This window comes from Mus pahari, chromosome 5, assembly GCF_900095145.1.
Source record: "Mus pahari chromosome 5, PAHARI_EIJ_v1.1, whole genome shotgun sequence".
In the NCBI taxonomy this organism is placed as follows: Eukaryota; Metazoa; Chordata; class Mammalia; order Rodentia; family Muridae; genus Mus; species Mus pahari.
In genome coordinates this window covers 104,331,605-104,346,171 of record NC_034594.1, presented here as the reverse complement: position 1 = coordinate 104,346,171, position 14,567 = coordinate 104,331,605, and the positions used below count along the sequence as shown (strand labels likewise).

At 37.3% G+C, this 14,567-nt stretch overlaps 1 protein-coding gene across 1 annotated transcript in view; it reads right to left on the bottom strand.

Annotated features, from left to right (window-relative positions):
* Window positions 1-14,567, bottom strand: part of Thsd7b (thrombospondin type 1 domain containing 7B) — an 872,787-nt gene that overhangs the window by 256,318 nt on the left and 601,902 nt on the right. Inside the window, exons 12-13 of the mRNA XM_021198560.2 lie at window positions 8,934-9,128; window positions 3,532-3,798 (exon numbers count right to left, since the gene is read on the bottom strand). Coding sequence (XP_021054219.1) covers window positions 3,532-3,798; window positions 8,934-9,128 — 462 coding nt within the window. The remainder of the gene's footprint in view (window positions 1-3,531; window positions 3,799-8,933; window positions 9,129-14,567) is intronic.

The window sequence follows — 14,567 nt, the reverse complement described above, 5'->3', positions numbered from 1 at the left end:
ATTACCACATTGTGTTTCATTTATTTAGGTACCTGATTTCTGTCAACAGTGTTTTCTTGCATTCAGAATGCATATTCTAAATTTCTTTTGTTAAAATTTCTTGTTAAGTACATTGACTCTTCTAATGCTATTATTAATAAAAAAAAATCTTAGTTACATTTTCTGATGATTTCTTGTTAGTCTATAAAATTACACCTGATTTCTGAAATATGATACTGTACCCTGAAAACTTACTGGATTCATGTATTAACTATAAAAGTTTGGGGGGAGCGGGGTTCCTTGAGGGCTTGCTATTTGCTGGTACATGCTATTTGCAAGAGTAATAATTTTGCATCTTCTGTTTAAATCTTGGCACTTTAAAACATTATTTCATTTATTTTGCAGTTTGCCACATGGCCTGGGATTGACTCTCCAGGCAGTGCCTAATAGAACTTGACAGTACACATTTTGACTGGTTGCCACTCCATCATATTACATTATATTACATTATATTATATTATATTATATATATTAGTATGTGTTTGGGGACAAGAAATATGTGCTGTGGTGATACACATAGACATAAGTATGTAGATGCATGTGCCTGTATAGAAGTCACTCTCTTCTTGCCCTGGGAAAAAGTCTCTTACTGAACCTGAAGCTTGCTGATTTGGTGAGGCCAGCTGGTCAGAGCATTCTGTGAATGCCCGCAAATGCTGAGGTTTTTAGGCACAGGCAGAAATGCTTTACATGATTGCTGGATACTGGGGATTCTAACTAGGTCCTCAGGTTTGCAAAGCAAGGGTTCTTACCCACAGAGCAATCTCCCCAGGCCCTAATTTATTTTTAAAGCGTGGCTCATAATGAGTTACTTTGCATCTCTTTGTAGGATGTCTACTTGTTTGCACTGAAGGAAATCAAGAAACTCTATTGATTGATTAATTGAAAACCACTTGTTTCCAAGTTGTTTACCTTCTCACTTGGCATAAACATATACCTTTCCCTTACAATTAGGCCAAAGGAAGTGACAGATGGAATTCATTTGGAATTCTCCCTTGAGAAGTATCAAAACAAATACTTTTTTCTCCAGAAAGGGCCCTGGGAATGCTTTCTTCCAGATTTACCACACTTTAGGAAGCTTATAGGGCTTAGGAGGCTAGGGTATGTGTCAGAAGGGTGAATTCCTTGCAAGAGGCTACTGAAAGGATAGTGTATGGAGATGAGAGAGAAACTGAAGTGGTGATAAAGACCTGGAAAGAAAGACTCTCTGTGGCCAGGAGCATGAGAATGACAACCAGCATGAGCACTGGGCAGAGCTTAACCTTGGAACTCATATTATCCCGTGGTGAGCTGAGGATGCTAGACAAGGTTTTGGTATTTACCCTACAAGGTTCTGGTCTTACTTTGGTCTAATACTTCTTTTTTCTTTCCCCACTTTTTTATGATAGAAAAAATATATCGTGCCTACTTTTGTGTTCTGTATGAAATACATATTTCCATTTTGATTTTTCAGGGCTCACAACTAAGAGTTTGCCAATAGTATTTCAAGAAATTTTGTCTTTGGAGCTTTTTGTTCAATGCTGGAAGTGTTAGGCTCTTGGAGAAGAACTGAGGATATAGTTTGTATGATGAGTGCAACGTGAGTTTGGGGGTACTAGGAGGGCTAATTTTGGCTGTCAATTTGACTGGGTTAATAAACTCCAAGGTGACCTTTTTTATGTCCATGAAAATAGTTCTATAAGGACTGACTGAAGAAAACTTACCTTGAGTATGTATGCCATCACTGCCTAGGCTGAGATCCTGGATGGAATGAACAGATGGGAAGGAGAAATCCAGCTGAGAACGGGCATTCCCTGAACCTGTGTGAAGGCAGACTCATATTCCTGTCACCACATCCATGAGCATCTCTTGTTGCAGTTGAATGAGATCCATGTTCTGGGTTGATTTCATGAGACTCTCCTGATGTCAGCCTCACTTTCCACAACTCCTCCCTCACCTTGTATTCAAATTACTTCATGTACTTTTATTTTCCAGAACACATTTCCTCTATGAGATCTTACTGGAGAGATGGTCTTGTTGGGTACTGTGTACTCTCTGGCCTTCTTGTCTTTCTCATTCCAGATTGATGCTACACTCCTCAGAGTGGTCAGAACTTCAATTCCCTTTGGGCATCTTTAAATGTCAATTTCTTACTTTAAAATTTTCTCCTCAGTTCCTCTATAACCTCACACTAGCAAACACAAATTGTAGAAGTAGCTTAGGCCAAAATCTCTCAAGCCTAGCAGAGTTCAGCATAGTTAGCATTTGGAAGGGGGAAGAGGAGGTATATAGCAAAAATGCTATATATATATATATATATATATATATATATATATATATATATATATATATATATTTGAAACCACAACACACAATGTGAAAGCTGAATGACATCAACTTTGACTTCTTTAGAAGTATCCAATTTTGGTGTTTAATATTTCTAAAAGTCAGATCATACCATACAGTTCTGCAGAGTAACCAAGGAGCCAAGTGGTGGTAATGCTGGCACTAGTTCAAAGAATCACTGATCCTTGGGTTCATTCTAAGCAATGGTGTGGGTGTGTCTTATCTAAAGATGACCTAGTGCCCTGTCTATAGAAGAATTGCCTTTTGCCTTATTCTTTTATTAAAATGAATTTCTGGTGTGAATGAAAAGACTTCCTAGTAACATGACAATAATGGGTATGACTAAATCTGATCCAACTGCTTACACAACTACCCAGGTTCGATCCATCTGCTTACACAATCCCCCAAGCATGAAGGTCTTTTTAACTCCTCAGCTGAATCCATACCTTGTTTGGTCTTGTAAATAAAAGATAGCATAAGAAGAAAACTAAAGAGAGCATAAAACTAGAACAAAAATGCAGGCTACACCCTTACCACCAGCCTCAGCCTCTCCCACTTCCCGCGCTGTGGCTGAATTTAACGTTCTATTCACTCCTAGCTCAGAATCCTAAGGCTCAAAATTCAATCTTCTCTCCAAATAATATCTAACAAAACTCACCCAGAAGACCCCATTGATCTCTATCTTTTATTCACTTGTATGCATTTATATTCACACTGAAAACATTGAAAGTCATTTTTTTTCCATTGATATTTTATCAGCTACCTCACACAAAACTCAGGAGGTGATTTTACCTTTATGTATATGGCCAAAGAACTAATTTTACAAATTCCATAAAATCCGCATTCATTTCTTTGGTGCTTAAGGTTTCTCAGTGAAGAGGAACAATTGTTACAACTAACAGGAAGCAGTTGACCAATAAGCCAAGGTCAATCAAGGAAGGGCTTGGTAGGAAGAAGAGTCAAACATCTGCAGTTGGTATAGTTCAGATAATAGTGTGATAAGAATGTGTGCATTTCATATGCTTTGATTTTATGATAACAATGGCTATTTACCAATAAGAATGATAATAATTCTTAAGGAATAAATCTACAGTGATGTGCAGACCTTTGATAAACCTCCTGAGTCCTGTGAAAGGTCTCATTGCTACTTTTCATCTGTCTCCTTACCAGAGCTGTTGCAGAATGAGGGGTCAACGGGCCTTCCATTAATATTGGAGCATGCTATTGCTCGAAAGCGCACGCCTTCTCCACATTCTTTGTCATCTCCTTGCACCCACAATCCTCCTTGCTGGGGATCCCTTTTGCCTTCTGGTAGAGTGCAAGCTGACCAGTTTCCATAAGGATGAGACATGAATGCATCACAGGGACATGGTTCCATTTCGACCAGAGGGTACAGGGATGCATCCTGGCACTTCTCTTTCTTCCTGCTTTTCCCTGTTACAAGAAAACACATGGTGCTATTCGTTTTGGATGTGATGTCCTGTTGAAAGTCACTCACATGTTTGTTCATACAACCATTTGAACATTAAACTTAAATATGATTTCAATCTCTTTTTTGTCATGGAAATAAACTCTAGGAGTGTATTAGCAGTAATCTGGGAAAATATGAAATTAAAATTAATTTTAAAATTAAAACTTTTTAAAATATAGGATACAAGGCATTATACTTACTACGCCAGTTCAATAATTATAAAACTCTTATCACTTTATGTTTTTCCTCCCACCCCAATACTAACCCAGCCAGACTTGGCTTAGACAAGATGGGGTGTGTACAGGTGGTATCGCTGTCTCTCTAATTGATAACGACTTGGCTAACCTTGTCTTCTTCAAAGGAAACCAATAAAAACATAAGCAGAAAGCCCTTTCCTTTTTCTACAAATAACTAAAAATTAATTTCTCCAAAAAGCAATATGATATTCTTCATATAACAAGCTCAAAATGAAGGCAGAGGTTACTTCAGATGGTATAGACAAAGTGAAACTAATCTTGCTTCCTGAAACCAGACTACTTAATAATGTTAAAAGTAACAATAAATTGAAATGAGCCTTCTGTTTGAGAAGTCCTTTGACTTGAGCATCCCAATGTGACTTGGCTTTACCTACTAAGCTTTGTATAACTTTTAGCTGTTTTGTCAACTTGGAGTAATGATATTTCCTCTATATTCCTAAACCTTTCCTAGGTTTAATAATTCCACCATTTTTTCTTTCATTAGTGAGTCATAGGCCAGGGTCATGGCTAGTTATAAAAATCATAGGCAGCTCTACTGATCTGTCCATAGGCTTTATGACTATCATGCAAATACTTTCCTAAGGTAATGTGTGGCTCACTGTCACATGGCTTTCCACATACAGAGTTATGCAAATTCTGCCTGGTGGGTGATTGACTCATGAGCATATTATTTATGCCTACAAATAATCTGCAAGGATTCCTGTGGAATCTAAATCACTCTTGCCTGGTGTGAACCATTCCAAGCCCCTGCAATTGTTTTGGCCTGATGTGAATCACTCTACCCTGATCTTCTCCCTGAATTGCTCTAGGACAACCTTCGCCATCTATTGGCCTTTCATGGTACTGCACTCACTCCTGTCTGCCATTAGGCACACTCAGAATCAGCTTGAGAAGGGCATCGGTAGTATCCTGAGAGTTTCCTGACTGTGATGTTCATCACTACACAGTCCCAGTCCCTCCTATCAGCCTGGCCTAGAGCTGTACTCGTCACATGAAACACTACTGAACTTCATCTCCATCCCTGCACCTTCCTCTCTTTTCTGCTCATTTAGTCTTGGATTCCAAGTCTACCCTGGGTCTTGACATCACTGTTTCCAAAGTGATGAAAGAAACTAATGTACCAGGAAGCAATTTCTTATCTTTCAAAGTTAATTGTGGGTAACTTCTCAGAGTGCCAATTACAACCTCGTTTTTGAGATATTCTCCCTTATTTCCACCATAATATGTCCCTTACTCCTGTTCTGGCTTCTACCATCCCTCTGGCCACATTTCAGGATACACTGCTTTATTTGTTTAGTGAACATCCTCTCTCTACTTAGCTGCTAAGTTTCCTCACTGGACCATCTTGGATTCTCATTTCTCAGCTCCTAGATATTTACCCTAGTTGAGATCTTAAATTACTATGCTTAATTCTTACACTACAAACTATTAGTTCTACCCAAAATTTCTTGCTCAAGTCTCTGAGCCACAGGCTAGATAGAAGCCTGTACCTAAATCAACCATTAAATTTATTGCAATAAAACCACACTTGCCCTCTGTACCACAGAGTCCCCTGTGTATGCCTACAATGCCAAGGCAAGATTACAATGCTAGACTTGAATTATTTTGGTACCGTCCACACATAGGACTAATGACAGCATCTAGGGTGCCATTTTGGGGCCCCCCAAGTTATTTTTCCCTTTCCCTAGATCCTGCTCTGTTTGCTCACACCTCTAGGTCTCTAGCTCAATTCTCTCTCCACAACGGGGAAAAAACAGAAGATGGAAAAAGGAGATCACAAGAAGGAAGACCAGGAAATACACAGTCTTCCTCTACAAAGCAAACAGAAGCTACCAGCAGAACAAACACATTGTACAAATAGATGCTGCCTCTGTTTGTGATTACCCTCTTAATTGCATGGCAGCCCTGCTTGAAGATGGATTGAAGTAAGTGAGTTAATGCTGAAACAATTCTCCCAATAAGAAACACATTAGTGCTGGGGCTTCGCTTTGATTGCATTCTAATCAAAATCAGCACTGACCTTTAGACTAAGGTAGACTTAAAAAGATCAATCTCCAGCGCAAATGCAAGGACATAGCCCCTTAATTCGAAGAGTGAGTGATTTAGCTGTTTTGAACATGTATATTCCAATACCTGGATAATAAATTTAATGTATCTGCCATTGAATAAACAATTGCTTTAATTACCACACAGTCTTTAAACAGCCAGTTCAGAAACAAACATAGAATATCCAAATGGTAACTTAAAAATTTTCCATAAAAGAAAGTTAACATTCTAGATGGCCACTATTCACTGGAGTGGCTTGTGTTAGGAACTATGGTGTATCTGTGTCACATGGTCTGAATCACATGGTTTATATTGCCATTCAAATTAGAAAATATTCATTAAAATTTCTGTCAATTATCATGGGAGAAAATAAAAATAAAAGAACATAATAATAATAATAAGCCTTGAAAAGTTAGGGGAAAAACTTCAGTGCATTAATGTGCCATTGGCTTTTTGTTTATCAATATTGTTGTAAATGGCTGTTTGTTCTTTCATGACTAATGCATTTTATGAGACTTATCAATTATGTTGTCATCTAGACAGAAGGAGTGCAAAGATCAATTAGCTACCTAAAATAGTAGCAGCTAATAAAACATACAGTAAACCTGAGCAGCCTTTTAGTATAAGTAATCATTAACTTTGAATCATACAATAATTTATAACAGCCTTCAATATGTAGTTTTATAGAAAATACATCTTAGAAGTCAAAGTCATTCAACTTTTAACAATTTATAGTACAAATGGTGCTAGCTGTAAAATGAGCCTCAAATAGTTGTTCTTATTTAGCAGGTGCTAAATATCATTAGCAAAGCTCCAAGGCAAGGGTTGCACCTGGCTACCAACTATAGTCTATCTCACCCAAGAAAGTTGTCTTTTACACCAGAAGTGAAGCATTGCTAGGACAATGGCTTCTGACACACTGGTGTGTGCAGGACAGCAGAGTAGCTGGAGATTGGTCTCTAACTTCAGATTTGGTATGTCATGTGTACTCTGTCCTCTTGTATTAATTTTTCTATCAGTTGTTTTCATCTGAATGATATAAGCTGTGTTACATATAATCACAGATGGACAGTCATTTTGTACAAAGCAATGGGTGCAGCAGTCCTCATTTGCAAAGTCTCTTGTGAGTATATATTTCACCTTCACTTGCCATGTAGATTTTGAGATCCAGTATGTATGCAAAAATTCTGCAAAAGCTGTAGTCCATCCAGTGAACCAATTTTAGAGAGTACCGATGTGATCATATCACAGATCAGTGCACTAGAATAGTGAGTGTAGGGGCAGTTTTGATGTTAAGATCCTGTTTCCAATTGGTTCTTGATCTGTCAGTAAAGAAAGCCATGGGGTATTTGCTGGGTGGAAAGAATAGGCAGGACTTCCAGGTCCCTGGAAGAAAAGAAGACAGATCCAAGGGAGGAGAGAGCTTGGGGTGCTTTGGAGAGAGAAGAAGGAAGCAGCCATGTGAGGTCTCTGGATGAGCATGGGGGATGGGTGGCTGTGGCCACTCCTGCAGCACGTGGTCAGGCAGGGATGTTTAACAGGGACTAGATGCATCTTAGCAACTAAAGTTCAGGGCAGAGGAGAGGTACAGAGATAAGAATATTGTTAAGGGCATGCTTTTTGGGACAGGAGATAGTAGCACCCAAAAATTGTGTCCAAAGGCAAGTTGAAAAAGAACAACTGTGTATGTGTCTTTTACTTGTGGATTGAAGGGAAGCTAGGAAAGAGCACACAGTCTTTTGTTATCACGCTGATTAAATCAGTGAGGTGCTTCTGCTTTGACAAAATAGTTGATGTACTCAGTGTTTGAAAATATGTGATCAAATATGGTGTTCAACATAGCTAGCCTTACTGCTCTCTGGAAATTAAATTTTTATTGTTGCCATTGGAGGTATTTGAGGATTTAATATAATTGATTTAATTGGTTTAATTGATTTAATTGGTGGGGGCTGGTAGCACAGCACACTCTCAGAGCTTAGGCATGTTAGTGAAAAGCTACATGCAACAAGTGAGTTTGAATCAAGAGACCTTGAAATCTCATGTAAACAAATGATCATCTGTGCTTAGTCCCTCAATCTTGATACTAATGACTTTATCTCACTCATCATTCTGGTATTTTTCTCTTTTGGTTTTATATTCTCTGAGTTTCATTTCTTACATGCACAAGTGCATATATACTTAGGAGAAATCACAGAGCATTATCTGGACAGATAGTCAGTTTTGCTATTGCAACAGTTATTTTTATATTGCCAGCAAAAAGAAAATGCTCTAATGCTTCAACCAAACTAGGATTTGCTTCAATTTCCATTAACCTTTGCAGAGGTACACAGTACTGACAGACAGTAATAAGACAAAAAAGAACCTGCATGTGTAATTTGACTTTTACCTTATAATAATAAAGTCTGAAAGGGTCGGGCTGCTTATCAGGTAATGGCAAGAAGACAATAATGTCAGTTATTTCACTTTCTTAAAATAAAATAGCAGTGACTGTTTTAAGCTTGCAAAAACGTCTGCTAAGATAACACACTGCTAACTTTGCTATGGGATATGCAAATAAATTATAAACCTGTGTCAAAACTTTATTGACATAAATGGTCCTCCCTCTCATTCATTTCACAAATATTAACCAGGTATATATCACTTCTCAGGCATTGTTGCAAGCCTTAAGGATATGTCCTGGGAATGAGGAGAAAGGAGAAATCCGATCCCATTTCTTTCTGTTAGAACTTATATTCTACATGAGGTACTGAGAGAACTGTGGTGTGGCTGAGGCTACAGTGGCAGGCATATCCTACCTGTGAGCTGCCGCCTCCTGATCTGGGTTGCTTCACAGTTCTTGGAGCAGGGAGTGAACTTAGACCAAGGGGTGAAGGTGCAGCCTTCCCGACAGGGAATGGCGCATTCCTGCACAAGGGGAGGCATACCGTTCATCTGCTTGAGGCATTCTGTCATTTCTGCAGACTGGTTATCATCAGAGATGCATGAGACAGCTAGGAAAGAGCACACAGTCTTTTGTTATCACGCTGATTAAATCAGTGAGGTGCTTCTGCTTTGACAAAATAGTTGAAGTCCCCAGTGTTTGAAAATATGTGATCGAATATGGTGTTCAACATAGCTAACCTTACTGCTCTCTGGAAATTAAATTTTTATTGTTGCCATTGGAGGTATTTGAGGATTTAATTGGTTTCATTATTAATCCAAGCCTTGCATTGACAGGAACCAAAATAACTTCCAGTAATTTATTATACTTCCTCCCGAGGAGCATTTGATCCCCAGAGACAGAATAAAAGTAGGAAAGCACATCTGTAAAACACAGTGAAATGAAGGTAAAAAGGACAAACCCACTGTTAGGGAATCATGGGTGGGAGCTTTCGCTAGCTTGGGTTTCTTTTGGTTGGATAACTAAATGATTGTTATGGCATGGAAGTATTTATATCACCATCAGTACTTAAAATGAATTTTTGCTAACCCTAAGCTTTACTCCATTATTAATATTGAAATATCAGTTTTCTTTTTAAATCATTTTTTCAGAATAGTCAAAATCTAACCAGATGATTCCCACTATAAACATCTTACCAGTTTCAAGTAACTTCTCAAAATTTCTTCTCCCACCTTTTGTTTTTTTGTACAGTATGTCTAGCTATATCATTACTAACAATTATGAGGTAAAATATTTTTGAAATTTCATCTGATTTTATTTGATTTTTTGACTAATGTCATATAAAATCCTCGATTTAGAATATTTGACTCTTTGACTTACTTGATTATGAAGGATGCATAGGATCTATAGCTGTCCTATCGAGCATATTTCTCAATCTCAGTACTATTGGCCTTTTACAGTGGGAAAATTTTTTGTAAGTGCCCAAATGAGGGCTGTGCATGGAAACCTCTCCAGCTTCTCTGCCCATGACATGCTACTAACACTCAACCCTCAAGGTAGATACAACTGAAAATGTCTCCAGACAGACTGCTTTTGAACAACTGCTTTTCATAGTGCCCTAATAATATGCATCCCCATGTGAGCATCTCTAGCAATATATCTGGCAACATTTATTTATCTAAGTACTCCATATGATTTTGACCCACCCTTCAATACTACCTACATCTGGCATGTTGCTATTGGTTATGATATCTGCTTAGTTGATAGCTATATTTTTTAGACCTTTATAATGTAATGATTTCATTTTCTTTGAATACCTAGTGGGATTGCCTAGAGGACAATGTTATAGACAAACCTCCATGTGGTGTTTAATAAGGAGTGAATTTGTCTACATTCCCATCAATAGTTCTAGCCATGTAAGCATTTATTATCTTTGGAATTTGTGTCTAATATTTCTTAACAATCTTTATTTGTTGTATAGAATCCTGGATTTCATAAGAACATGTTCATGTAAGCATATAATGTATTTTGACAATGATCTACATACTTACCTCCCCTCTCCCCTTTCATCTCTCTCCCTTCCCTCTTCTAGTTAGTACCCTTATTCCCCTATACAAATCTACTTCTATTTTTGTTTCATATGTATGACTTACATGATTTTATATATTTATATAAAATATAGGATCTACTAATAGTAGAAAACAAATGTAGAATTTTTCTTTTGAATTTGATTTAGTTTAGTTAAATGATAACCTGGAGTTGTATCAATTTTCCTCTATATGCAATAATTTTCTTCTTTATGACTGAATAAAATTATTTTGTGTATACATACCATATTATCTTTTGTTTTTAAATTCATATTTCTTAAGAACTTCATGCATGAGCATCACATTTATGTCACTTTCTTCTTTTCTTCTAGTTTTTTTAAAACTCATCCAATGTCTCACCTCTCTCCTTCTCAAATGCATGACCTTTCCCTCTTTATTTATTATACTATATACTACACACAGGTACACACAGATACACCCACACAGAGACACAGACACACACACACACACACACACACACACAAACACCTGACTGAATACATGGGTTTCTCATAGGTACTTGTGTTTGGGCTGAACACTTGGGCTTGTGTAACCTGTTAGGGATATTATCCCTTGAAAAAAAAATAATTCCCCTTCACTCAGTAGTAATTAATTTTCTGTAGCTTTTCATTTAGGAATGGAAACTTTTGAAAATTCCCCTTTTAAATGGGTGCATCAATTGGTACTGTTTAGGTTTTGTTTAGGCAGCCATATCGTTGAGATGTCAAGGGTATAGATTTCTAGTCCTGGCTATAAGATACTTTCTAGTATCAGGTATCCTGGTGCTCTGCCTCTTGATATTTCTCTGCCCTTATTTCATTTTTCCTGAGTCATGATTTGTTGGGGTTGCATTGTAGGTGTCCATGGTGGTTTGAATGAGAATGTCCCCCATAGGCTCATATATTTGCAAGCTTAGTTCCCATTTGATAAACTGTTTGAGAAGGATTAGGAGGTGTGGCCTTGTTAGTTAGTGAAAATGTGTCCAAAGGTGTAGGCTCGAGGTTTCAAAAACCCTTGACGGTTCTCCTCTCTCTCTCTCTCTCTCTCTCTCTCTCTCCCCTATGGATTAGAATGTAAAGCTCCCAGATGCAGCTACAGAAACATGCCTGTCTGCTTCCTACCACGATGATAATAGACTAACTGTCTAAAAGTATAAGCAAGCCCCAGTTAAATGTGCTCCTTTATAAGAGTTGTCTTGGTGACAGTGCCTCTTCACAGCAATATAACAATAACTAAGATTGTGTACCAACTTCGACCAGACATCCTATGCTCACTTATCCTCTGTATTTTTAGCAGTTGTGAATATGTATAGTAGCCTCCATCTGTTGGGAAAAGAAGCTTCTTTGATGAGTGGTGAGAGTCACGCTTATCTGTGAGAACATATGACATTTTACTTATCAAATTCTCTGTTGGTAGATACCTAAGTTGGTTCAATAATATAGTTATTCTGAATACTATTTCAATAAACATTGATGTGCAATGATCTTTGTTACTTACAGTTGTTCCAGTAAATACCCAAGAGTAGTAGAGCTGGCTCATACAATCGTCTATTTTTAGTTTTTCAGAGGCTTCTTCATAGTGATTTCCATAGGAGCAGAGGTAGTTTATATTCCTACCATCAATGTCCAAGCATTTATTCTTTCCTCATATTTTTGCCAACATTTTTTCCTGTTCTTCTTTTTCTTTTTTAAATTTTACTTAAAAATATTTTTCATAGTATATATTTTGATGACATCTTCTGCCAATTTCTCTTAACTTCCCTACTTGCTTCCTACCCTGCTTCATGTTCCCTCTCCCCAGTACTCCCTTTGCCTTTCACAGAAAGACACGAAAAAAAGCAAAAACAAAACAAAACAAAAATTAAAACAATAAACTGTAAAAAAAAAATCAATGTGGTTTAAATAGCAAACCAAAAACAAAATAAATCAAAAAGTCAAAAAAAATGAACAAAAATGAAAATATAATGTGTATTTCATGTTGGGCATGAGCATGAGCATGGAGCCTGTTCTATAGTGTTGTTCATAACCACAGACATGACACTGAAGAAAGCTGGAATCCTTTTCTAGTTTATTTTGATTGAAAAGTAATTGCTTCTTGGTTAGTGGTGGGACTTTGTGTCCAATTCCCATTCTCATTGCTGGGATTTTGCTTGGATATTAGTAATGTTGGCTTTCCTAATATTTCTGCGACCTCTTCTGCATTGTTCCCCAAGCCTTGAGGGAAGAGGTTTGATAAAAACATCCCATTTAAGGCTGAGTCCTCCAAAGTCTCTTACTCCCTGAACACTGTCTAGTTGTGGGTCTCTTTGTTCATTGTCATTTACTGAAAAACAAAACAAAACAACACAATTCTCTAATGAGGGATGAGCAATGCTAAGCTCTATGGGTATAGCAATCTGTCATCAGGGATAACTTTAATTGGCATTTTCTTTTAGAAGAATAATATGATTCAGTTTTGCCCTATGACTATGATGTATCTAGTCTCAGGTATTTTGCCATTATAACAGTGGCATATATGGATTCTATCTCATGGAATGGGCCTTAAATCTAATCGAGAAGTAGTTGAAAACTCGCATAATATTTGTGCCACTCCTGTACCTGATTATCTTGTAGACTACTATAGGTCACAGGCTTTGTAGCTGGGAATATTTAAGCTTAACTTTCTCCTCCAGTGGCATAAAGAACACCTTCTACAACCATGAGCACAAGTCAGTATGGGTAAAGTTTTTAGACAGGTAACAGCTCAGTTTCTTCACGTTCACTGACATAAGAAAGCTTTGTCCTCAATAGGGCCTTACAACCAGGTTACAGAAAGTAACCAACAGACTTGAAAATAGTTTGTGGTGTTTGGGTGGGTGGGAGTCCTATGCAAACCCTTTTAGCTAATGAAGATATAGCCAGGTGTGGTGGTGCATGCCTTTAATCCCAGCACTTGGAAGGCAGAGGCAGGCGAGTTTCTGAGTTCAAGGCCAGCCTGGTCTACAGAGTGAGTTCTAGGACAGCCAAGGCTACACAGAGCAACCCTGTCAAAAAACAAAACAAAGCAAAACAAAACAAAGCAAAACAAAACAAAGATGTAACCCATTCCTAGCATTGCCAACCTTTAGCCAAATTAAGCAAAACACATGAAACAAAATAAAGATAGAAGGGAAAAATTACTCAGATAACAAGAAAACTTAGAATGTCATAAATAACTACTTTGAAATATATATATGTTGTCTTGATGGGGTATCACCTTCCCCTTATACAGTGATTCCGTTTAAATTTATTTGATTTATGTTCATATATTGTAGGAAGATTTATGGTAGTAGTTATGCACATGAGTTTTCTAAAGACTTTTAGTATTAGTTGTTCCTCAAAATTTTCTTTCCTTTATCCAGCTTTACCATCTCCTTCTCCACTTAATCATTCTATAATCATTTCCCTTTTATCTTTTTACTGCAAAGAGAATAAATTAAATAACAATCTGAACTCTATCTTATCACTGTGGATTTAAAAGGCTGGATACCAACAAAAATTATAGGGGCAGAAAGTATATAATCTCATGGAAGCTGAACAATTCAGTACTGAATGAAGGTTGAGTTGAAAGGGACAACAAAAGGGAAAATAAAATGTTTTAGAATTGAATGAAAATGAAAACACAACATATTCAAACCTAAGAGACACAGTGAAGGAAGTAGTTCAAAGAGGCAAGTTTATAGCACTAAGTGCCTACATAAACATCTTAAGAAATTGCATGTAAATAGCTTAATGACACACTTGATATCTCTGGACAAAGAAGAATAAATAATACCTCAAAAGAGTAGACACACAGTGCCTACATAAACATCTTAAGAAATTACATGTAAACAGCTTAATGACACACTTGATATCTCTGGACAAACAAAAAGAAATCATACCTCAAAAGAGTAGACACACAAATTCTTTCTCTCTCTCTCTCTCTCTCTCTCTCTCTCTCTCTCT